General features: G+C 36.7%; 1 protein-coding gene across 4 annotated transcripts in view; it reads right to left on the reverse strand.

The window, feature by feature from the left end:
- CCSER1 (coiled-coil serine rich protein 1) overlaps positions 1-26,668 on the reverse strand; it is a 637,091-nt gene that overhangs the window by 465,487 nt on the left and 144,936 nt on the right. For all 4 annotated transcript variants that reach the window (XM_088056598.1, XM_088056597.1, XM_088056599.1 and 1 more), the window contains exon 5: positions 24,060-24,153. In XM_088056598.1, coding sequence (XP_087912724.1) covers positions 24,060-24,153 — 94 coding nt within the window. The remainder of the gene's footprint in view (positions 1-24,059; positions 24,154-26,668) is intronic.

Raw genomic sequence — 26,668 nt, forward strand, 5'->3', positions numbered from 1 at the left:
CCTTTGGTTCACTAAGAGAAAAAACACAATCTCGCCTTAAATGTCAACTGCTTTTCAAACCTTTTCAATGCCTAAATTTGTTATGGACTTCAGATACAGACCACTGCCTTCCTCATACAGCGAGTCCATGTACTATGAAGACCTTACACTGTTAAAATACCCCACAGGGAGGTTTTATGCAAAGGAATAAGCAGGGCCATGACCCTGATATTTAATGGGAACAATGGCAGAGGTACACCTTGTAGAAGGATTTGCTGTTTAAGAATCTGATTAACCTTCATTAATTAGGTACTGGACAGAGAGGGACTACCATTCAAATTCTCAGTACCTTGTGTTGATTTTACAGTGATAAGAGGAAATTTGTAATTGCTCTACATGAAATATTCTTCTTGCTTTTTGTTTTCATTGGTGTGGCTTGTTAGGCAGACTGCTAAACATGTGAGAACACAGTCTCTGTACATGTAATCACCTTCTCACCAGGTTGCTAATTACTGCTGAAATTACTAGTGTCATATAAGATTTTAAAATAATTATATAAAATGCAGGTAAAGATTAAATTTACTGACACATGAGCAAATAAACACTATCAGAATTCTTCTGCCTATGAAACACTCTTTGTGCCCAAGGTCACAGCCCAAGACCACAAACTGTCCCACCAACAGGTTTTGGAACTCACTGGCATCAGATACAATAACAATTGTTATTTTCTTGTAACAATTGTTAATTATTGTAACAACAATACAAAAACAATTTTGGTGGAAGGATCAGATGGGACATGCAGAAGGATAAAATACAATTTCTCCACATTCTCCCATATATTAGAAAATCAAGCTGAACAAATTTTTCCCTAATGCTTAAGAATACTATTGGGGTACAGAAAATCATACAAGAGATGAATTTGGCATTTTGTGCTGTTATTTTCTTTCTGGTTTTGAGTAAAAAGTTTTGAGCATATGCCATGTTATAATAGAAATATATTAAGTTCTGCAATATCTTTTCTACAAAAAGATGATTTTCTCTTCTTTTTTATTAAGGTCTCCCAGGTAAAGACAGGAGAATGAGTGAGAACAGACATAGTTCTAATCCAGAACGGAAACTCCCAAGTTACCATGTTATTCTGGCCTTTTTATAATAATTTCTATATATAGGAATTCCCTGTTCTTACAAATCAATTTTTATGAAATGAATTATCACCTCTTTACTGAATTATTTATATCTAACTCCTTATTATCCCAAATGAAGCTAGACAACAATCACAGGTAGGGTTAGAAATAAAATAATTAAGAATTACCAATTTCTACCAAATGTGGCCTTAATGCTGGTATTTCAAGCACTCTATAGCCAGTGAATTGCTTCTTCCTTAATTCACATATTCAGTTTAAGCATTTTACAGCCACTGAATCACAGCTTTCCTTTAGACCTTCATTTTCCAATCAATGCTCATAGTTGAAACTGTATTTGCAGGAGCATAAAAGCATATTTCTCTGCATTGTAATAAGCTGTTTTGAAATACTATTTTAAGCTTAAAGATTTGTAAATGTAGTTAGGCATACAAGGCATCACAGTCAAACTGGACATTTTGAGTGAACCTTGAAATAACCTTCTTCAGGTAAAACTGGAGTGCAGATGAAGAGGCTAGACACAACAAAAAGTGGCCAGAATTCCTAAATCCATCACCAGTACAGCAAAACTCCTGTGAGCAGATAAATGTGCACACGGTTTCTGAATTTCAGCCTCCTATTCTGTCCATTGTGTGCAAAAGTAAAGCTTAGGCACAGCTTTTTAACACAGATGTGCATGTTGCTTTGCTGAGACTGTAGGACTTAACTGAACCAAGCTTCAGTAGATGCAAAAGTTTTAACAAGTACAAAATACACCACCTCGCTCTCTTTGGATGCTTCAGTCTGATTTCAACAGTCCATCAGTACCCATATCTGTAGTTCAACAGAGCTGTCTAATCAGTAATTCTGGTAGCAGTTGAAATCATCTTCCTAGAACCAGCAAGAGCCAGCCTAGCTAGTTGGAGCAGGTATGAACAATAATGGAGTCCCTGCGTAAGACTGATGTCTCTTCACACACACAGAAAATTAGCGGGGGGGGCGTTACTCTGCTTCTAGTTATCCTCTTAGCACTGAGAATTTTTTGAAGTAAATGTTAATTTGAATTTTAAGTATCACCCTCTGAAGCCACCATTTATTACGCAGCTCAGTTAAGGACAGCTAACACCTTAAAATGCTACAGCATTAATTATGTACATAAATCACTACACAAAAGACATGCAGCTAATTTTAATCATTAATTAATTGTTTGCTGTTTTCGTTGCAAAGACCCAAGGCTTAATTAAGTACCACAGGAATAGTCTTTCATGTTCTCTGACAGACACTGTCATAGATGAAAGTGTTTGGAGACTTTCTTCCTCCTCCCAATTAGACTGGCATCCTCCGCACTCATCCTGCCAATTCAAGGCACTGTAACAAAGTGTATGAAGACACCTCACGGAGACAGGCACGACAGAAGCAGCTACCTGCAGCTGACCACACACCCCCAGAGCTCTTCCCTCAATGCCTCTGAGGCTCTATTGAGTACTCACTCAAACAACTGAACACTGTCATAACATCATTTATGCTGCACATAGTGGAGATACATCACTCATTTTCCAGCTACTCTGAAGTTTTCAGAGACTATTAGAGAGTCTTAGATGGCTGAGGCTGCTTTTACAGTTCAAATTTAGTGACTTTGGAGACCTGAACACCACAAGAATCAACCCACACTGCGCTGTTCAGGCAGTTTATTGAAAGGAGTCACAACCTCTTTTGCTAGAGAGGAAAGGATAAAACTGTGCTGACACTTATATATGAAAAAGAGCTTCAGCAACAGAAGCAATAGTTAATTTAAAATAAAGCAGTGAGGCTCTGTTATGCTGAGGTAACTGTATGTCCATCTATGCAGCAGTTATGCTCCTCCACTTCCTAAATGAATATTCTGCCTGGTAAAACTTATCATACACAGCAGTATGACAGAGCCTCAGATAAAACTTCAGTCTTCTGTCACTAAGAACTTTGCGTAAGCAGTTAAAAGCTACAACTCTCTTAAAAGCTACAGCTCTGAAAGGACTCTTACTTGTTTGCTAAAATTTAGCTTGTTCACACTATAGTTGTCAATGTAAATCCTTCAAGCTGCATCCCAATTCTCTTTTACAACAAAGATCGTACAAAGAGAAACGTGTGAAACAGAGGGAGTTTGTTCCTATTTCAAAAGATCATCATTTTATTATTTCATAGCAGTTGTATTCATTCAGAGCAACTGACGCCAAACAGAAGATACTAAGGATTATGGTAAAGAAACAAAAGTTATTTCACAGAATATCCTGAGTTGGAAAGAACTCACAAGGGTTATCCAGTCCAACTCCTGGCCCTGCAAAGGGCAACAGCTAAGAATCACACCACCTGGCTGAGAGCACTGTCCAAGTGAGCAGCTGCTGCTGAGGAATGTGTGACCCTGACATCCTACACATCTTCAGCATCTTCACCTTTAACCCTGGAAGCGTGCTCACTACCTTTAATACCTTCCAGGATCTCCTCAGTCATAACATATTCAGGAGTCTAAGCTTTTCTTCAACCCTCAGACAGAGAAACTGAGAACTGAGTTCTGTTGTTATTTGTTTTCCATGTAAACAAGGAACATTTTGGGAAATACACTTCATTTAATGACACCCAGGCTGAGAATAACGTTACCTTTCAAGAGCAACATTAGCATCAAAATCAATCTACTGAAACTGGTACTGTTCAAGCCCATATTTAGGCACCTTGTAATCATTCATGGATGGTCAAACACAGTCAAACAAAGATGAAGTGCAGATCTGAAAGTTCAAGTGCAACTTCAACTGACCGAAGTGAAACCACTTGCCTTCTTGGAGGGTTTCAGACACAAGAATATTTGTATTACTTTGGGAACAGGTGTATGTACTCACTGAAAACATTACCCCAGCGTGACTCTGTGTGGCAGAGTCTCGCAATGCCCTGCATTTATTCTTAAAATAATTCCAGAGCAACTATGTTCCATTTATTACCATAACCTTTTATTTTCCCTCATGGGAACATCAGAATGCTTAACATGGCCTCTGGGTTTCTTTTTAGGCTAATGAACCATTGCTAATAAAAATCAAAAGCAAGTCACAGTTCTGTTGATTGAAAAACCTGTTGATTAGGAACAAGAAGAGAAAAATAGTTGGCTTTTTCCTTTTTATACTCTTTCTTCCACTAATCATTTCAAAGATGAAATGCAACGTAGAAGTCTAGATATTCAGTTTTGCCAGAAAGTGAGCAGATTAGAATAAGAATATGCTACAGAAGCTAACTTACTTAACAAGATGGTATTTACCTGGGCATTTTCCTTACCAAAATGAAGAAATCATATTGTTTCATGGAAATGATGAATGAAAACAAATATAATGTGGTAACCGACTGTATTTTTAGCTCTGTGTGTGTTAACAGACTGAACTCAATCTCTTTTTCAATGAGGTTTAAGCTATCAGTTGATTAGCACATCACTTAGATCTATGAATGCTAGATAAAAATCAAAGTAAGAAAAACAAAAAAAACATGGAAAACTCTCAAGGCAACTGGCTGTAGTTTCATAACTTAGATAACAGAAAGCTGATAGGAAATGCACTGTAGGAAAAATCCTGTACTGGCAGAGAAAAAGAAAGAAGAAAAACAAACAAAAACCAACAAAAACAAATGTGCCAGATGAGGTAATTAGCTCTTCCCATCTGTAACTTCTGTGCCATCCAACTCTACTAGGTGATCTGAATGCTGGTGAGGTGATTTGCAGTGAAAGAGGTAAAACTGGCATGTAAAATTTCAACAGTAAAGCTTGAGGGTTATTTGCCTACTGTTGGCAATGGACAGTTTATCCTAGCTGCAGCAATAACGACAAATTCTTCTTCAAATACATTGGCTTTCACTGCAGGTATTTGGAAATAACCCAGCAAAATGAGGCTTGTTAGACATAGCTGGAGACTAAGTTTATCTCATATTTAGGAAGTCATCTCCATAGTTGCTGAAGTTAGCAACTTAATTTGCTTTGAATTTAAAAACTAAAATTAATGACAGCAAAAGAAAACAATTTTCAGCTCAATTTCAGCATAATGAACAGGAGCTGCATACATAAACAACAGAACTGTTCTGCATTTTAAGATTACATGGTGAACTTGATTCTCCAGCAGTTCTTCAAACAGAATTCCCATTTCAGTCAATTATAGATTGTTTACTTCATTGCTTTTTGAGCCTTCAAACACCACTGCATTTAATTAATTAAACAAATAAGCAACAGTTTGATTAATCAAGTATATAACCAAAAAGCCATTAAAAATCAGGATCAAGTAAACTTTCCCAGCAACTTCAAGACTCTTTACAAGATCACATCAATAATGTTTTGTCAGGAAAATAAATAAAAGACAAATAATAGCGGTGACATTCTCTAGATACACAACTACATATATGTGACTACAGCTTTACCACAGAACCTAACAGGCATCTGGTACTTCTCAAATACAATCCAGCTGTATGTGCAAGCAAAAGCAAGCAACTGAAATAATTTTAAAATGTAGAATATAACACATGGTGTAAGAGGGATGCGGAAGGAAAACAAACCAAGAAAAAAACCCAAAACCAAAAACATCTCAGAATTCCTGTTTGCATAAGTGACTGACACTAATTATGACAATGACATGAAACTCCAGTGCATGAAGAAATATTCATCCTATAAAAATGTTTCACATTAATATAATTAGGCTACATTCATGTATCAATAATTGACACTACTTATTTCTTCCAGCTAAGTGATTTTAAATTACTTCATAGAAAACACAATGAATATAGGTTACTATGGTGATCAGTGTAATTCAGGAATAATTGGTTTATATTTTAAACAAACACATTTGGTTCTTCAGCCTAAGGCTCAGAAAACATGCAGTAGGCACTTTGAACTTCAGCTTTCCTGACCAAAGTCCATGACACAGTGAGGAAACTAAGACCTCCTCCAAGAGAATAATGCATTAAAATATTCTGCCCATGATGCTAAATTATGTATAAAACCACACCATTCTGCCAACGATTTTTGTTGAGCAATGATATTTGAAACTTATAAAAAACAATTACCAGGCAATTTGCCTGTAAATTGATATGACTCCATTTAAGTGATCATTTTTCAGGCATAGTATTCCAGGCAGCAACCTCCCCACCACAACGTACACTGCATCAGGCAGACCTGACCAGCATTTAGATGAGGAAGCACTGGAAGAGCAGGAAACACCTGTGTCCTGGGGATGGGTTGCTTCTTCAACAAGAGCACTAGTTCCCTGTCCCAATACCAAACAAGATCATACAGTGCCTTTTCACAGTTACAGCATCGAGAGACAGATGCTTAGTTTGTTAACACAAGCCAAACTGCTGGGTTTCTTTTCCAGAACTAAAGCGATTCATATTGGCTCATAAAATCTGTGTTCATTGGCTGGATGAAAGATGTCAAAATATTTTCACAAGAGTATGGATGGTCAATTAGGTGTTCTTTCAAAATTTCATCATCTGATTTTGAAAGAAAGCATTTCTCTACTTTTGCAAATAAACAGATGTTAGAAATATCATAATTAGTAAGCTATTCACTAGAAGCATCTAAAATCTCAATACTAGTGGATACCAGGAAACAGTACAGAGAAGGTCTTATACCCACAGAATCCAGAAAGTCACAGAACAATCCCATCTATGATTTGGTATGGAGCATACTGTTAAGTGCAGTTTACAAAAAAGGCTCAGGTGGTTCATAGTATTTTTGCCTTGTTTGTTCTCCAAATTGTGCTTTAAACCAAGAATACAATTAATGAGACAATTCCATAATGCAATTCAAAATTTTATTTTGAAATAAAATACTTTGAGATTCTTCAGGATGCAGAGCTTCAGTTAAAATATGGCTGCATGTACAAAAAATGTACTTGTGAACGAAATACACTTCACATATTGGTAGGCTATGTATGATGAGAGCACACCTATAGATCTGCCAAAGACAGAGTGACAGCACAGGGCACTGGAGCCCTTGGAGCAGCCCCTTCCTCAGTACAGACTCGTTATCACAGCCTGAGGATGCAGCACTTGATGCTCTTCATTCCTGATACTCCACATCAGAATCTCCTGTTTGCTTCTATTCACTGTCAATCAAGACACCAAGCTCCCTGTGGAGCAATTTGTTTCATCGCTGTCAATTTGAAAGCTATTTACTTTCTCTTTTGTTGAGAGTAAAACTCACTTGCAAAATTACAGCAGAAGAAGGTGTAAAAAGAAATTCCTCAAACAATCCAGTCAGTATCAGAATCTTATTTGCAAAACACTCACTGCAAGTTATTAAATTTCAGGATACATTATAGCACTTGGAATCACAGTACATGAACACCTATGAAAAAAAGAATGCATCCCAAAAGGATCCTTATGTAAGAGATAAATACTGATGAGCAAAGTATCTTGTAGAGGATTATACAAGACAACCTGTGGCACAGACAGAAGCAGATCTCAAATTTCCTGAAGTGAGACTACACACTTTTCCTGTCAGCTGTATGATTTATTTTTGCTTGCCCACAGTACATCTGTAATTCTTTTAAAGCTTCTGGGAAGGCCATAAAACATACCCTAAAAAAGCTGTTCAGGATACAAAATACAAAGATAAGTGGTTACTGATGGTTTGATTTAGGTTATTTATAAAGTAAAACTAGTTTAAAAATATATTCATTCTTTGTTAATGTTTACACAGCCTTTACCTGTACACAGTTTATTTAAAAAAAAAAAATCAAAACTAACAAGAAAAACATTTCTCCCCTTCTCACTGACTCTTTCCTTTTTTCCTTCTCCAATACCAGAAATCAAACAACGTAAACCACAACATTTCTGTGACAGCCTAATTATTGACTTCTGGATCAGAAGGGCTGCAGAGAACGCACAAATCTGCACAATACTCTTGAGTGTTAGATGCCTCTGCTAGAATTCCTCTGAATTATGTGAAAGATATACGAGATCTCAGGTTTGTTACCAGGCAGTTCCCTATTGGGTCCAAATGAGAAGAGGATCAAATGTCACCCTCCCCAAAGTCACTGTAGTAAATTATTTCATCTGACTCAAGAGTCACATATCTAAAGTAATAGTCCTTGATTCAATAAATCGTCACATCTTTTACTTTGTTTTAGCATTTAAAACACATTGTATCTCTAAGGAAGCTAACAAATCTACACTAGAAGAAATGAGTCTTCGAAACTCAGGTTATCCTTGATCCTCCTCAGTTTCTTTAGAGCTGAACCAACTCTAACATCATAAAACACTAAGGAAGACAGTCTGAAAATATAACATAATTAAGGTGGTTTGCATTTTTTAACTGGAGCAAAATTACATTTTTACCAAGCAATTTGCTAGGGTTACTTTTCAAAAGCAAAGCCAACCTCCGCATTGATTTGGAAACTGAAATCAAGTTCCTAACACAAATTTTTTTTTAAGTAAATCTGTTTATAAAATTATAGGGACCACAGAAAACACTTGTTGCTGTTCTCAAAGCCAATATGCTACCAGAAGTTTATCGCTATCTTAGCAATGCTTTATTTTACCAAAAATGCTGAGAAAAACAATCTAACGTAAAAAACATATTGAATATTACATTCCTTTCCAAACCATTCCCTAAATACTGAGAAAGTGCTGCAGGGCATGAAGAGGTCCCTAGATCACAACCACAAAATCTCATTTGCTACATTAACAGAAAGACCAAAATTGCTCCTTGAAGATGACTGAAATTCAGTTACCCTTCACTGGAAACTCTCTGTAACTCTCACACTGTCCATGAGAATTCCGTTTCTACAACATCTGCTGTGTCACCTCCACAACAGCTGACAGCTTCTTTCCACTTGCAAGTGACAAACTGTGGAAGTAATACCCAACAATGAGTCAAGCAGCATTGTGTGGCTCCCACCTCATGAATTAAGAAAATAAACAAGGAGTTTTAAGTATTTTCAGCATGCAGGAAGTCCTGTTTCTCTAATATTGCCTCACACAAACATGCTTAGATCTTCACAGATAGTACTAGTTTAGGAAAAGGGTTTGAGAAAAAAAAAAAATCACAGAAAATAGTCCAAAGCTGTACAATGTATATTGTACACCTGACCAATATGCTTATATTATAGTGCTTCCTATGGAAAAGACAATTATAACTTTTTAAGCTAATACACTAAACCATAAGGTGAAAGACTGAAAAAAACCCAAAGAAATAAATGTTTCTAAAACCTATCCTCTGCTCAAATGGCACACTGGCTTTAAAATAATTAGGTACACTAAATGCAGGAAAAGCTATTAGTTTATTCTTGCAATCTGAACAGCTATACTACACAGAATAATCTGTATGAATTGCAAGATAGAGGAAGGAAGAAAAACAAAAACAGGCCACCATAACTACTGAGATAATGAAGGAACAGAAAGCCAAGTTGCACTGCACCAGCACATGAGAAATTACAGCTCACCACATTATTAACAACCACACAATGGCTTCATAGACCAACTCCTTCCTGTAAGCAGTCTGTACCTAACCTCCTTTATTTCTGCATCCAGGCATATCCTACTTACTGTATGCATGCAATGTATCAGATAAAGAAAATATGGACAGTGTTTTCATTTTTACCAAATCATAACACCTTATTACGTGAGCTGTCAGTGCCCCATAACTCCATGCAACCACTTTAATCAGAGCACAACACCTCAATAAATTATTTGATTACTTGGTACCTGAACTGCAGGGTAAGGAGTAGAGGTTAAATCACTTAATGGCACAGACTACATACTCACATAGGAGTTAAGACGCCATTAAAACACATTAGATTTAGCCTCTGCTTGTTGAGAAAAAACCTGCTTTTCCTGAAATTGTGATTTGATTCCACAACACAAAAACTCTTACAAAGTAATCTCCAAGTCTTTCCCTGGGTTTTGACTAATTTTTCCCAGTGGGAATATTCTAGATGTTAGTATTATATCATGTCAGAGATGGGAAAGCTTATAAAAATCCTCTGCTCAAAAAATCTTGTGTGGAAGAGAGCAATTTTAGTCACCAACTGGGAAAGTCTACTGGAAAATACATGCTCAAGATACAAAAATCAGAAATTAAACTGTGAGATGATGGTCTTTGATTAGGTAAGAAAATCAAATATTGTCATTAAGAATCCCCTATTCAAATTTATTATTTTTTTATCCCTTTAGTTTTTTAGGAAGCAACATATGTGATCAAGGCTGCCACGAAAAACAAAGTTAGATCCAGACCATTCAACCTGTTAGGCTGACTGTGGAAATTACCTACAAGTAAAATAATAATTTCTTCTGATAGATGGAAAATACCAAGGCATCATATTTATGCAAAAGAACAAAATTATTTTAAGATCAGAGATAGCAAAGTACCTAATCAGCTTCCTACCTCTTTCTACTTTATATTAAAGACCCAGTCTCACATCACTTCTAAACAGGGCTGTAGTGGGTTAAAAGGCATGCTGAGATTTTAAATTAACATCATCTAAATTAACCTTGAATAAGTTATTTTTGCTGTGGGTTTTCTTTTTCCTCCTCATAATTGCTTCCAAGGTCTGATCAGACTATTGAGTGTACCAAGTCTTATAAAAGAAATAAATCTTTTTAATAAAAATTTTCTTTAGGAAGAAAGCCTTCTTACTACCTATTTCTACAGTGCTTGGATGATTAAGAAATAGTCAGAAATTATGTCCTCATTGTTTTGGGAAAATAGCAGAGTTTGTATGGACTAAGACTCGCTAGGGAGGAGTATTTTCTGAAGGCTTTTTTTCTCAAAAAGATATTAACATTTTAATTTAAAGAAGCACACTGTGCTTTGCAACCGATTCTAATTTTCCTTGCAATATAAATACAAATGCTGTGCTCTCTTCAAATCTTTCTTTCAAATCCATTCCTAGAAAAAATTTGAAATTAAAGAGACATGGCACCCCCAAAAAATAATCATTACCCACAATATGACCTTTTGTTCCTCTAAACGATGCTGCTGTTGCTAATAAATCTGTCCATGCATTAGCTATAACTACAAATTTCCAATACAGTTTACTCTTTTACCATACGTTAGCAATACTGTATACATACACTTTTAGCCACAGCATGATTGTGTTTAAGGCAAATGACAGAAACTGAGTAGCTATAAAAAAATCAGTCTCACTGGATGTACCAAGCCCAGGCTCCTAAGACCGGGGTCACTTATGAATGAGCTTAAATCAGAAGTCTACGTTCCCCCTGCCTTCAGTGGAGCTACCTATATGCCTTAGGCTAAATATACTCAATTCTCCACTGAGATATTCTCACAGCAAATTGTTGAAGCACCAAAAAAATTCCTGTTTCCCAAAGGAAAAACATGTTTTTTCTAGAAATCATTGATACACTAGTAATGTTTTTCCCCAAAAATAGAGAACATGCATTTATACGAATGAGTGAAGACACAGAATACATTTGAATCTATAATGAACTCTAAAAAGATAGATCAAAGCAGTAAGTGGTAAATGTAAAACATGCTGAATCATCCTTCATGTAGACAGGAAGTTGAACATAACAGTAAATGCAATGACCTAAGCCCTGATAAAGTATCAGAATTTCAAATATGTTTTTGCAGCAGTAAGTGTAAGGACAATTTATTCCCACATGTAATTAGAAAGTATTCTAATCTCCAAGGATTTCTGATGACTCCAGAATGCCTAAACTGTATTTTATAAATACAACTAGCATTATTAAATAATCATGGTAATTCTATTCTACATCTACAGTCTACTGGGAGACTGAAGTCTTCATTATTATAGCTATAAAAATCTGTCAAACTTATCTCAGCTGTCTGGACTTCTAAGCCTGAAAGTAAGCAAAACTCACCATCTTTAACCTACAGTTTCAAATATTACTGTTACCTGCATAAACTTAACTGAAATCAAGAACTAATCAAAGGTTGAAAATATACAAAATATAGAGGATGTCTGCATCCCACTCCTCAATACGAGATTTAAACAAGAATGTACAGTAGGAAAAAGCCCATCAAACCACAATTCTTTAATAGAAAGCGAACTCAACTTGGTCAAGAGAAGGACTAAAGATGAAAAAGTAATGTGTTTTTTTTTTTCCATGACAACTCCAAAATGAGCTGAATTTGCAAAAGTAGTAACTGATTTTATAAAGCTGTAATCATATTAAATCGTAAAAAATCCAAAAGCCATCTAAGGTTACATAGGCTCCTGCTATTTCAGGAAAGTACAAAAAGTCTGGCAGGTAAGAGAGGAAAAGATGTGTTAAATGTGACTGTGGAAGGGGAAGCAAAACAACCTCACTTCTAGTTAAGAAGAAAGTGACAGAACTGGAAGTGTCTTTCTTTACCTACAATTTGAAAATATGGGAAATATAAATTCTCCCACTGGAAGAAAGTGCAGTCTTTCCTGTCATCTCCTCCGGCCTTGCTGCGTGTCTTTTGCGACCCACCAAGCACATACCACTGAGCTGATTCAAACAGCTCATTATTCCCGTATTCCAAGGGAAAAGATCCTCAGGAGTTTTTCTTGCAGATGAGATAAGAGAGCAGGCTGTTGTGAAACTAGATGTACCAGCTAACATCCAACTCTCCATCACTCCTTCCTCTGTGTTCGCCGTGGGGATGAGGGGGAGCAGCACACGCAGGGAGGAACACATGTGCTCCAGAGAGCCCCTGCAGCCTGAGAAACACAAATCACCCAGCTTTCTTTCAACCTCTTGACTTCTCTTCAGAAGAGAGGGACAGAATAATACTTCTGGGAGAGTTTGAAAAATTCTTTTAAGATGCTTGTTCTATATCATTCTGAATGAAGTTTAGAGAAACTTCATTCCAAACCATGTTATTTTTCCCAGGAGCTAAAGGTGAGCTTTTTCCATACCAGTTTTCCTTCTTGCCCCTATTCTTCTCCCCTTCCTGCCTACCTCCACTCTTTACTACCTGTGTTAACTCAGTGTCAAAGGATCACAGTGCGGGTTTCCACAAAAATTCATTACAAGGCAATGGCTTTTACCTGGTCAACCTCATCCCCCAGCCAAACCCACCCCTTCCAGTTGCTCAGTGACACAACCAACAGTTTCTCCGTGTAACTTCACACAGCTCTGCACAGCCCATCTGTGAACACAGGTCTGCTGTATTTGCAAACTGAGGGGTTTGACTGAATATGCTCAGAACTAGGAGCTATTTGCATTTAATCCAGCACATGCTGACAATAAGATGGTTAAAGTAATGTATTTATGTAATTCTAGCTTAAACCCCGGAATTTACAAGTACATCACATCAGTAATGTTATATTAAGTAGCATAAAGAATACTTTTTCCTGAACTCCCAATCCTGCAAAAATCTCCAAATGAGTCAAACAAATTAAAGATTAAGTAGGGAAGAAAACAATGAAACTGAACCTTAGAAATAGAGTTATTTCATGTTTTATTAAAGAAGAAAATGCATTAGAAATACAGAGACTTGTCAAAACTATTTTCTGTGAAATTAACAGCTTTGGGAAAAAGCACAAAAATAATATTATGGCACAGCTGTGCTTTCATTTTATCTACATCCTGCTTTTCAACCTCCAAATAAGTATATTTTTATAGTAAATTGCTTTTTTTTATAAAGAAAAATCTCTGTGAGAAAAAACTGGTCAAGTCAGGAAGATCTTCAACAGGTTAATCATGATGCCTTGGCTTCTGACAGTCAGCAAAATCAATTTATTATAATAAAACGTTTACTACCAACTTTTTTTTTTTTCATAACAGTTTCTCAGGCCTTAGGGCCTCTCTGGTTTCCTTAACCTTTGCAAAGACATTGCTGTAATCCTTTTTTTTTCCTTAAACATATGAAGAGAAAATGAGCGCATTATCCATCCTGCAACCAAAAGGCACTACACTTATTTACCATCAATTTCCTGTTTCCTTCCTCACCATTCCAGATTCAGCAGCTACTATGTTACAAAGAAGCATCATGATCAAAACCTGGATGTTAGGAATTAAAGTATTTTAAACACTGAAACAGCTCAGAGGAATGGCTTTGGTCTCTCAGGTCTCTTCCATGTTTGTGCACATGCTAGTCCTTAGGCACAGACATTTATGCAAAGGTTGTTTTAAGTACATGCACACAAAGCACTGTGGGCTGAGGGATGCTGCATGGGGCCAGTGACTCCAGTAATCAACTTCTCACAGCCACTTTTTAGTGTATGGCTCAGCAACTCCTCAAATATCAAACTCACAAATGCTTAGCTCTTTGTCAAAGGAGAAAAAAAAAGGAAAAAAAAAAACATTATAGGGATACCCAGTAACACTGCAGTATGTAATGTGTAATAACAGTTTGTGCATGACTAGCTGTTTGCAGATCCATACATATACGTGTCACCCATCCTGCAACAGAGCACTTGTTTCTTTGTTCTTGAAAGTGCATTCAGAATACCTCCCACTGCAACCACACTTTCCTTTAAATTTTAACTGAAAACAGACTCTATTTCCTGAAGACATCACAACATTACAAAAACAGGAGGGAAAAAGAACCCTCAAAACCCCACAACACTGATGTTACCCTCAGGAGGCCCAAGGAATGCACTGTCCTTTCATGAAGCTACTGGAGCAGTGGCAGGCAAACTTTGCTTTGACGAACTTTCACGGTGAAGCTTTGACAAACTTTCATTGTAAAGCTGTTCCCTTCAGTAAGGACTGCATGGAAGAATTTTGAGAACTGGAATGTGATAAGGAGATTGCTGGGCAGTATTCACTTTGGGTCAGACAGAATATTCCTAACATAAGCCTAAGTAGAGAAGGTACAACCGGAAAATTTCTTCAAGGTTACCTTTTAGAGTTTTATCACAAATTCTTCGCTTGGCAGAGGAAAGTGTACAATGTCCTTCTTACTGCAGAAAACTAGCTAGGCTATACAAACCAAAAGCACAGCCTTCTTCTAGGAGTCCCTGAAAGGACAAAACATTCTCAGGAAGACCCTGTATCCCCAACCAACCTCCAAAGCATTTGCTACCTCTTGATCCCCTCTTCTGAAGCTGAACCCAGGCTGCAATAAATTTCAGGGTTTACTACCTGCACAGCATTTATTTCTGAATGCCTTCCCCCATCAAGGGAAGTTGGAGGTGAAAACAAAAATGAAATTCAACAAAATACAAGCAGTATGAAGGATTTGATAGAACACTCACAGGGATGAAAGAAGAGACAACAGGCTCTCTCACCACAAGAGACTCAGGTAAAGACATACAAAAATAAAGTCACCTAATATTTTCAAACAGTACAACAGATTTGACCCAATCTTTGAGTAATGACGGATTTTGGGAAGATTTAAAAAGTAATTTATATTTGAGCCCAGGCTTTAGTTGATTAGTATGACAGGCTTCTGCAATATTTTTTCCTCCTGGTGTATAAAGAAACTTGTTCACTTTGGCATTTTTTCTGCAGAAGTAAATAAAACAATCACAGGAGCAGTAACAGTAGTGATACACCAGCAACAGAAATGGCAGTGTCTCTTCCACTTCCTGTAATGACACATGAAGAGGCACAAACCAGAACATAATTGGCCTCTAAAGACTGAAATTACTCTAGTTATTACAGCAGCTCCATCCCATCGGTATCATGAGTATCTCTCAGACTTTAATGCCAAACCCCCATGACTACTGGAGTACCACTTATGTACTACAAATAAATTAAGTGATGAGCCCATGGTAATGCTGGAAATCGGCATCAGAGAATCCAGCTCAACCCAGGAGACTTACACTTGAGTTTTAACTATAGACTATTTCTTTCCTTTACCTAAGAGTGAAGCTACAATGATCCCAGAGATAAATATCTCAAAAGATCAAAAGTCATCACTAACTCACAGTTTCACAGTCTGACCTTGAAGTAGGATCACTGCAGAAGTTGTATGGAAGGAGCAATTGTTTTTTATATAAACAGAGTTATGGCTGTTCTGTAAAATAATTATAAGCTCATAATTGTTTCTCTTGCTTCCTAAATCTCTCACAAAAATGAGAAGACAGGCCATACTCCTCTGAAGTTCTCATCACATTTTCATTTTAGCAAGACATCCAGTCCAGATCTTTGTAAATTTACAAAGCAGGAGAGAAAAGCAGTATTTGGCATCCTACTTAAACTTTGCCATCTAAAAGTGAAGAATTGCTTTAAATAGGCCACTATGCTTTGATTTGTCATAATGTTTATTATTGCATTTATTTTCTGCCTGCAGATATTATTAAAGATGATGTTTCATCTCAATGTATGTATAAAATCAAAGGAATGAAGAAAGGCAATCTGCCTAATTTAATTACTGTCCTGGTTCTTTCAGTAAACGATGGTTAAGCATACCAATATGAATAAGGATTTGTAACCAAATGTCACACTATAATTATGAAAGAACAGGAAACTGAGATACAGACTCTGAATCTAACTGTTCTGTGATAATCATACAAATGCATCTCACTCAAAAGTATTCTTTAATGACCCTGAAGTTCATGACCGTGCTCTTTTGCCCTTCTTGTCCATTAAGGAAAAGATCTCTTGGTATCTAAATTGTAACATGATGCTGTGTGACACTGCTCCACTTAACTGAGTAGGATTTACAAGTACATATCACTAATAAAATATGTAACAGTCAGATAGGAATCTAACATACACACATCATTTGAATATCTCAGTCCTTCACCACTCTTCACACCAAAATAAGAGCCAAAAATACCAGTTTGTTCAGGAAACTGAGTACTTTCCTTGATCCACTGAGAACACACAACACAGGCAGATTACCTATATCCCAGACATGTTTTAAGCATATTCTGAAGAAAGTGTTGCTAGAAACTAGTCTTATACACTTCCTGTGGCTCATCAACTAGGTTTGGTTACAGTTCAACTTTAAAAGTAAAATACACTAAAAGAGATTGAGGATAAAGTTAATTTGGTAGCAATTCTAGGCTGTGTTTTGATTTTCTCAACGAAAATTGAAATAAGATTGCACCATTCATTTACAAAAATAAGGGAACAGAAACAGGGCATTCAATGGAGTATTTCTTTTCAAGAATATGGGCAAGGGTTCTCGAGGATGCCGGAAGTCTAACCTTACATTAGCCTAGGATTTCTAACTAGTTCCATTCCAATTTAATACTAACTTCACTATTTCTTCTCCTTCTTACTCTCAACAGTTAACACTTCTAGTATCCTAATGCAAGCCTAGCCACAAGTGTGCAATGGTTATTTGCAACTAACACAAATATGCTCTTTCTGTTTGATACTGCCACACATACTTCCACTTGCAAACCCAGCAAAAATCCCTTTCCTCCATGCTCAGTGCTCTTTCAGAAGCTGTAGATCATGGTTAGAAGAGTTTAGAAGAGGCCAACTTTTATTTCGTTCCCTGGAGACCTTAGGTTACTCCATTACTGGGCAGTATTTATTAAACAATGCTTCAGGAGAAAACATGCAGCTTAGTAGAACAGGTCATTCTGAAAATATAAAAAAAGCTCTCTCTTATAACTTTTCCTATATAAATATATATATATATATATATGGAATATATATGTATAGTGGCATGTGACTTTCCACTCTATACTTCAAATCCACACAAGACGTTTGATGGAGGAATGGCAGGCATTCATTCAGCAAGACCTCTTCTCTTGCAAAACTGAAAACTAACATGAACTTTCCCTTTTAACTGGTGTTAGAATAGATGTATAGTGGTACAATTAATGCAGTGAAGTCACACATCACTTTTTGTTTTGTTCATTATTAGTACTGTGTACTTTTTTATTACCTTATTATCCAAAATGTGTAGTGACAAGGCAAGATGCTAGTTAGCTAAATAATCTTTAAACCTGCTCTTTGGCAGAGATACAGAGTTCTCCACTACTTTACTGTCACAATCTTTATTCTGTTCAAAACCTTTAAGTACAAACCAAACTGCTTATTACACATTCCAAACAGAAATCTAAAGAAATGCTCCTCTAGTTTAGCCTGATCTGTAACACATACAACTCTAAAAGATGGCATTTGGCAATGACGAGGGTTTCAGAAATGCTCAAGGAGCTGAGTGTCCAGCGACAGTTAAAAATCAAAATAGGTCGTTGTTTGTAAACACAGAAACATAATCTGCTGCCAAAAACACATTAATGAGCAAAGCAATACATTCAAATTACTTAAGTATTCCTTCTCTAGTTCTAAGAAACTGTTTGATAAAAATGCATAGTTACGGTCTTTTTTTCCTATTATCTATTTAAAAGCAAATTAGAACCTTTGAAAAATTTGCTTTCCTTGCACTGACAAACTTATGGTCAAAAAAAACCCACCAAAAGACCAAAGGAGTTTCATCACAGCTCAGCACTCCTACCGCCTACTAAAAAATTAATAAAAATAATTAATACGTTGAATTAATAAGACACAGGAGGAACTCCAAATTCACGACAGAATTTTCACACAGTTTATTCATCACATTCAAAATACCTCAGCAACTACCTAATTAATATCACTGGGTCATTACACAACAGTTCAGTTTGGGTACTGACGGCAATTGATCTTCAGGTTAGCTGGATTTAAAAGAAATACAACACAAATGCCAGACTTTTGCTCCCTAAAAAAAACAAGTAAACTGTGATTTTGTTGGTGAGGCTGCTAATACCTAACGTAGTGATGTTACTAAAAGACCATATTCTGATATAATGAATGACTCTAATTTGATATTTATGTAAGTATTTCCGTGTGTACACCTCAAACCCTTTCTGCCTTCCCCTCAGTCTGCAAAACCCATGCTGTAATCCATCATTTCATTCATAAACCTTGAGCAAGAATCAAAACATGCATTACCACAGCATTTAGAACACACTTAAAATGCTTCTAACAGACATGATCTTAACTTAGGTTTGATCCAAATGCATTCCATCTCTAAAAGTGTTTGTTTTTTTAAGAGCTAAAAGATATTCTGATGAATTTTGATGGATTGTAAAGTTTCATATTCATATAAATTTTCATATTTCCACTTTTTTGTTCCCAGCAATTTAGATAATTTCACTTCTGAAATATGCTGGGTGAAGTAACTGTACTTTGTGTATACACTGGGTCACAGCTTTTCAGGTGAGGCTGAGGCATTTAATCCAAAATGGCTAAAGCACCAGCCGAAGACAAATCTCTCCTAAAAATTTTAGCAAGTTACATTATTCAAAACTATTCAGCAAGCATTCCAGCAGCAACATGATGGATGCACGGGCCAGTACGGGTACACAGCTAATCAATATCAAACCCATGAATAGTCAGTGTGTAGTGTGGAGCCTGATGGGGAAGAGACAGGAGCATGTGCTTAATATTCAGCACCAGGAGCAGGCCCCCAACTTCCAGCCAGACCACTCGCTGCAAATCCCAGCTACACACACACATCTTTGTAGGAGGATTCAGGGCATCTGTTTATGCCACCCATGGCAAATAGTTAAGGAACTACCAAAGCCCTTGGATAGCTGTGCTTCAGTGAACTTTCAGAAAAGGCTACTATTTACTGCAGTCCTGATTTAATGACAACCACATAAAACCATTTGTTTTTGAAGAGGCTATGGCACAACACCGGCACACAACGCACACACATTAATGTGCATTACTTGAATAAATTCCCCACTGCTTGTATCACTGAATATAAGGTCTTCCTCATACATTTGACTAATCAATACTTGGAATCAAATACACTGTGTTTCATGAGGGAAAAGGAAAATGAATGAGGTTAAATTAATGCTGTCACTTTCTATAAACCTGCAATGATTTCCCACTATAGAAACCACTGACTTCATTATTTTACAGCTGGAAATCAAAGATGCAGCATATTTTAAAAGCCTAATTTACTCAGATTAATAAAAAGGCACCCTCAAGGCTCATCATTTATGTCATATTATGCTTTGTTTTAAGCATTCCAGCTTAAGAACAGTGTGCAAAACTCTCTGCAAATCACATTGATTAATACTTTGAATTTGTATGCAGCAGCGCACTGCACTCACAAAGTACTATATAAATATTATTTTATTAAATTTCAAAGCAATTGTGTTAGGTGGGACAATAAAATGTCTCTGTCTTACATCCTTTATCTCAACAATACAGCCTTTAAAACAGAAGCAAAAGTAGTAAAGTCATAAATTTACTTACAGAGAGAAAGTTGGAAATGAGGGAATTCCAGACTTCTAAAGCTGTGCTAAGACCAGCAAAGCACAGACATCTATGTCCAAAGTAGAAGCATCTGCCAGAGGTTTGCAGATGTCCCTTATCTTCTGTTGTATGGTTAGAGAAAAAGCTAGTGTTATTTTTCAATTCTCTAGTACTCAAAAGCATTTACAGCACCTTTTTGGAGGAACCTCATTTCATGAGGATGCTGCTGGAGGGCAACCAGCTCATTAGGGAAAAGCTGAGAGGACAGAACAAGGACACCAGTAAAAAATTAGTTGGAGTAATAAATAAATAAATTAAAACCACCACAAATAACAAAAGAGGTGACAGATATTTGTCTCTTTCTCCTTTCTATCTCTCTATTTTAATTAACACAGCAGACCACTTTCTGGAATGTCTCCCTTCCTACCAACTGGCTTGTAGCTCCTCTTGAAAGCTTCTTAATAGCGAATTCTCCCAGAAATCTTTCCAATATAATCTTATTTTCTATTCATAAATGGTCACTAAAACAATGGTAGATCACTGCAATACAATTATTTGTTAAATTAGTATTGTACTGTAAGCTTCAGTACAAAGTCGGAGACATATCCTCACACTAACAAATACTGTTCTTTAAAAGTACGGCAGCTAAAAGCAGAGACTATGGTAAATAATGTCTTAACTATCAAATCTCTAAAAACCTGGAGCACCTAATGGCATTTAAGAGAATTTCTCAATCTGCCATTAATCAGCTCATCAAGAGTGTTTATCAACTGGGGCAGTATCCTTCAGAATTGCTATGTCTAAATAATACAGCTTGATGTATACAGCCTCCTCACCAAAAAGGCGTAATTTTTGATATTCATGGTAGAAATGTGATGTTAGCCCTTGCACTCATGTAATTTGCCATTAGAAATTTTCATAGTTTTTTAAAGAATAGCTATTTCTAGCTATCCCTTAGTTATCCCTCTGTAACAACTGAAGCAAGAACTGAATAATTTTCCAATTATACCTCTTCATATTCAATCTATTTGTTAAAATACTGAACAGAGCTTCTCTTGGAACATTTCTCCCCATAGTAATTCCCCACAGAATTGTTTATCAAGAGCCAAATGGGGCATAAGTGAATAGCAATATGGCTCTAGGACTGATGGCTTCAACCAAATAAATGCTGTAATCAGCATCAACACGTAGAACATCAACAGAATTTTTACTGTACTACAAATAGTCACAGTACTATATGAGTTTATAGAAGTGTAAAGCTCTGCATTAAATTAACTGTGTGTCTTCAACATGATCACCTGATCAATTTTGTATTCTGGTGCCTGAAGAAAAAATTGCATTAAAAATATCTGGTAATATAATTTAATTGAAGAAATTTAGAAGAGTTCTATTTAGGTATGAACAGAGACGCCTCTTGGAAAAAAACAAAACAACAAAAACAAGCAAACCCAGAAGTGAAAACAGAGAATGAATTGATTTGGAATTACTGAAAAGGATTTTTTTGAAAAGTCTTAAATCCTGGAAATTGGCCACAACTTAAACTTACCAGAGGAATCAGAAATGTTGTTGAAAGTGTTTAGATGTCAGTATCTAGTTCAAGGCTTTTATGCAGTTCAGTGGTATTTAAATGCTAAATCAATAAAAGTCAAGCATACTACCTCAATATCTTAATGCAAACTAAGATGATGACTCACAACCGTATTAACCATTTTATGCCAGATCCTCATGCAATATAAAGACATCAGCTTTATTTGGTGAAATTGAGTCAACTCCATACTGAGACTCTATCCTTCCAAATCTTTCTTCCAAGTGAATGACTTAAACAAACAGTGACAGCTAGGAAAAGCCTACATTTTTTGCAGCTAGATTCACCACCAAACAAATAAAACCAAAGAGCAATATTACTAAAATAAACACATTTGTGTTTAAAGACAATGTGCATACTTGCACTGTGCGTCTCTACATTACTAATCAGAATAGAACTGGTCACCATTTTTCAGAGGACAATGTAGATATCTGTTTTAAAAGCATCTCATTTGCTCTGGATAATGAGCCAAGAGTGGGAAGATTATGTGTCATATCACATCTCCATCTTAATTACTTCTCTATCAAGTATGTCATTCAGACTTTATTATTTTAGCTGTTCTAGAAGCTGCTACAAAATCTCTGTAATCACATACATGTCCTAGGGTGACTTTATGATGCATGCATCCCCAATCATCTGTTCTATCTATGCTGGATATTAAGTTCTACACCTTTTTTTTTCAACTTCTCTCCAAAGAAATCTTCCCAAACCAGCTGGGGGACGGGCCACTTGCACCTGTTTTCTAGAGGAATCCCTTCAGAAGTTTCCTCCAAAATCTGTCCCAAACCAGGATGCTGGACATAACATTTTTTTCGCTGTTAATTCAGTAATTTGCAAAAAAAAGAAGGAAAACAAAGGTCAGACCAAGTGCAACACATTAGAGAAGTTTATTTATGGAAAGCAGTTCGGCCAGTTAATGCATTTCTAACCAGTCCAGGGAATAAGTAAGTCCGAACCCCATATGATTTCTTATAAAATGTAGTGTTTGTTTTTGAAGCTTTTTGAAACCACATTTCTTTATCCATCATTTAACTTTCTGTTAACTGTTAATAGCACTATTCAAAATGGGTTTGAAAGGGCCTTTTCTGTGCAGTTCATTTACTGAATCCCAGCTTCCAATAATTTAGAAAATTATAATCATGCACATATTTCTGCTGCAACCCTCCATACAGTCTACAAAAGAAAACAGATGTTCTATCCTAAAAGTAGATATGCAAACAGGTTTAAAAAGCACAATACAATGGTTACACAGAATTATCAGAGGTAATTCAGGTATGTTCACAGAATAATCATACATAGAAAATATCAAACAGGAGCACAGTTCAAGAAGTTTCTCTGTAACCATTGCTAAATTTGAATCTATGAAGGGATCAGAACTGAAGATGATCCACACTAGCCAGCACATGTCTCCAAAACCCCACTTCCACACGAGTCTGCAAGGATGTGCACTACGTGCACCTACGTGGGTGAATGAAGAAACAGATCAGGGAACAGCAGATAAAAGAGAAGGTGAGAATTACTCTGCTTAAATGCACAGCACTGTCAGAATAGAGCATCACAGCAGAGAACAAACTCAGAACTCTATCTGGGATCAAGCACAAGTCCCACACAGGTTTGAAGACTCTCCAAACCCTGCTGAGTTAGCAGGACTTCAATTCACAGACCCCTGCTGTCCCACATCCCAGCCAGAGAGACTGCAGCATTCCTCATCACAGGTCCCACAACTTACCTTGCATAATCCTATTATAAAATGGCCATAAACACAATACATAGCAATAGTTTACTGCTATTAATCAAAGTAGTGCAATAAGACTTTAACCAACCATGACAGAAACCATCAAGTTACACTCCTGTTTCAAACCAAACCTTCTTTATTTGAAGAGTATTATTCTGGCACACACAAAATGTGATCATAGTTATTCCACCAATGCTCTTTTGTTAAGTGCCTGGGGTAGGCAGCAGTCATTTTAAGTATTTAGAAAAACAGATGGGTCTGCCCTTGGTACTGAAATTCTGTAGCTGTAAAAATCACTTCCATTTCATAACTGACCATATGAAGTCCAAGTGCTGTGTAAATAGCATTTTCCTGATTAATTACAAACACATCCAGAAATAACTCTAAAAAAGGAATACCATACCACTCTCCTCCTTCCAAGAAAATTACTTCTTTTTATTTCCAAGTAATTGCACTGAACATGTTTGCTTTACATTTCTAGAGCAACAATACATCACTGAAGACAGACAGCATTTATCTGACTTACCAGAATGATGGTGATGTTGCTCTTCCAGGAACTCCAAGTCAAGCATTAGGTCATCTTCATCCAACTCACAGGAACCCAAGTTATTCAAAACATCCTAGTACAGATTAAAAAAGGAAAAGAAGCATTAGAAGCATTTAGACAGATGTTTTAGACAAATTGCTCAGCACATAATAATTTCTAATCACATTTGGACAATATGTTTAAGGAGGAGCTACAGAAAATTTTTCTGCTAATTTTAGACCAGTGAGAAACAGTATGAAACAACTGCCTAACCTGAAATGTGTGTCACTGTTTTTAGAGGGTATCAAATATTTAACAACAAACCCCAGAAGTACAACTAATACCACCTACCTTTTTTATTTTCACTGTTCAGTGATGGTTTTGTGCTTTTTTAAGTTTAATCAGAACTTTTTATGAAGAATAAAAATGTTATTCTTAGCACAACAGTATCAGTGAGTGTTTTTTATTAAATTTTGGAATTCTAAACACTGCCTGCCCTTTCCAATATACTTTGAAGAGAGATTGACTGTTCTATTGATCCAAAGGATAAAGACACACAAATTTAGCATGAACAGGAAATTCAGGCATGAATTATCAACTTCTGAATTTTTAAGTATTCATGTGAGTGGCAAAGGCTTACATAGACTGAGAATTCTGACTCTTAAATGTAGCTGCTTATGACCCCATTACCTTTGTTTGCCAAGTCTTAACCACAGATAAGGCAGGTTTACAGACAAGGACAGTAATAATTCTCCATCTTCTTCCCATGTGTATTTTATTCTATGGTCATTTATTTTGACCTGGTAATAATACATGGATTTTCTCCACATTCATCAACACATAATCCAAGCTAATTTAATTCCTTGTCCAGCTGGCATTTTGTTTGCTGCTCAACAAGCAGGGCTCAATTCTTCAGTCCCTCCACAGGCAAGTAACTTATTTGAGGCTGCATGGGATGGATGCTGGCACCCACCACTGCACATGCTCCCAACACTAATGCAACATAACAAATCACAGTAAAAAAGGCCAGGTTATTGTCCCAAAGCATTGAACTGTCTGGGAGATCTCTGCATGGCAATCTGCTTTATAGAAAGTAGATAGTAGTACATTAAACTAGTAAAAGCCCTTCTTGACTTCAGTTTCAACCTTATTTTTTTAGGTTCCTTCTAATTCTTTAAAGTTTTTTCCCACCACAATAGATGTCACCTCTCATTCCTACTCACCACTTGTACCTATTCAACCCTTTGGAATAATTATTTCTTCAAACGCTGTTTTCTGCTCTTTCACACAAGCAAAGGATTAGGCAACACAAGGACTTTTTCTTGCATTCTTTCCCTGACTTACCATCAGCACAAGAAACCTTTCATGACATACAGAACCCATTGCTCAGGCTGTTATGATATTTTTTGCTCCCTTTTAAATTTAGATGCTATTATGCAGGCAAGCTTAATCAAATGACAAACTCAGAGAATGTAAAACATACTTTGTTTATATATTGTTTTTACAATGTAACAAAAAAAAAAAAAAAAAAATTGGTGAAACTATCCAGAACAATCCCTGCAATTTTTGAGCAATAGCAGGAAGTTTTTCATGCCAGTAGAGGCAAAAGGCAAAAATGTTTGAGTACACAGGTTTGTTCTTTGCCTTAAAATTTTTGTCTATACTAGAGCTGACCAACTGAATCCACATCGATATCAATGCTGAGCATCCTTTGATAAGCTAAATTAGCAAGGAGCAATGAATTCATGCTGAGCATGTCCTACATCTTGTGCAGAAATTTATGTGTGGTCTGAAATCCTGGGAGATTGCCTGCAAAAACATAGTGACTCACAGCCTTCATCAAGAAACAAATTCCATTTGATTTGGAATTAACAAACACAAACAGAACTTTCTGAACTGAAGAGCTGAAGAACTGTGTAAGAGGGACCAAAAGAAAAAGTCTGTATTCAACTCTTCTCCTGCTTATTACTGCTTTTTGGGAAGATGTTCACTACCTGAGTCACTCTCCAAGTGGAGGCAAACCATGGTCTGTCTATCCTCTCTGTGCTGCAAGGCTGATGTACATCCTGCTCCATACAGCAACATCTCTTCTCGTCCACCTGAGCTCAGGGCTCTCCCAGCTGCTGATCCCCTTGCCTTCCCTTTCCTACAGCCCCTTCAACTGCACCAATAACAGCAGGCAATCTAAAATGACAAAGAAAAGCCACTCTGTGTTTATTCTTTCCTAAGTATCTCCTCCAGGGAAATAGTCTCCCTCTGCTCCTAATAATTGACTTTTTCTTTATAAAGGGACAAATAATAGGACTGGGACCAAACAAATCAGAGCAGCTACTGTCCATCATGGCAAGAACCAGGGTTTGACAGGATTGCTCCACCTCCCAGGATGTTAATGATGGCAGTGTCCAGCTGATTCTCTGCTCTGCCAGCTCACCTGTGGGCACAGTGTTCTTCCATGGACACAAACCAAAAATGAACTCATGAATGCATAAAAGCCCACCCAAGCAGAGAGCATTAGTTAGATTCCCAGGGCTGTTCTGAATAAGTAATATTTTCTGAAAACATATAATTAGAAAGTAAGAAAGCCGAGCTCCCCGACTGACCTGCCTAAT

The sequence above is a fragment of the Pseudopodoces humilis genome, chromosome 6 (genome assembly GCF_049639895.1).
Source record: "Pseudopodoces humilis isolate 2021_Gansu_Grassland_sample_001 chromosome 6, ASM4963989v1, whole genome shotgun sequence".
Taxonomy (NCBI): Eukaryota; Metazoa; Chordata; class Aves; order Passeriformes; family Paridae; genus Pseudopodoces; species Pseudopodoces humilis.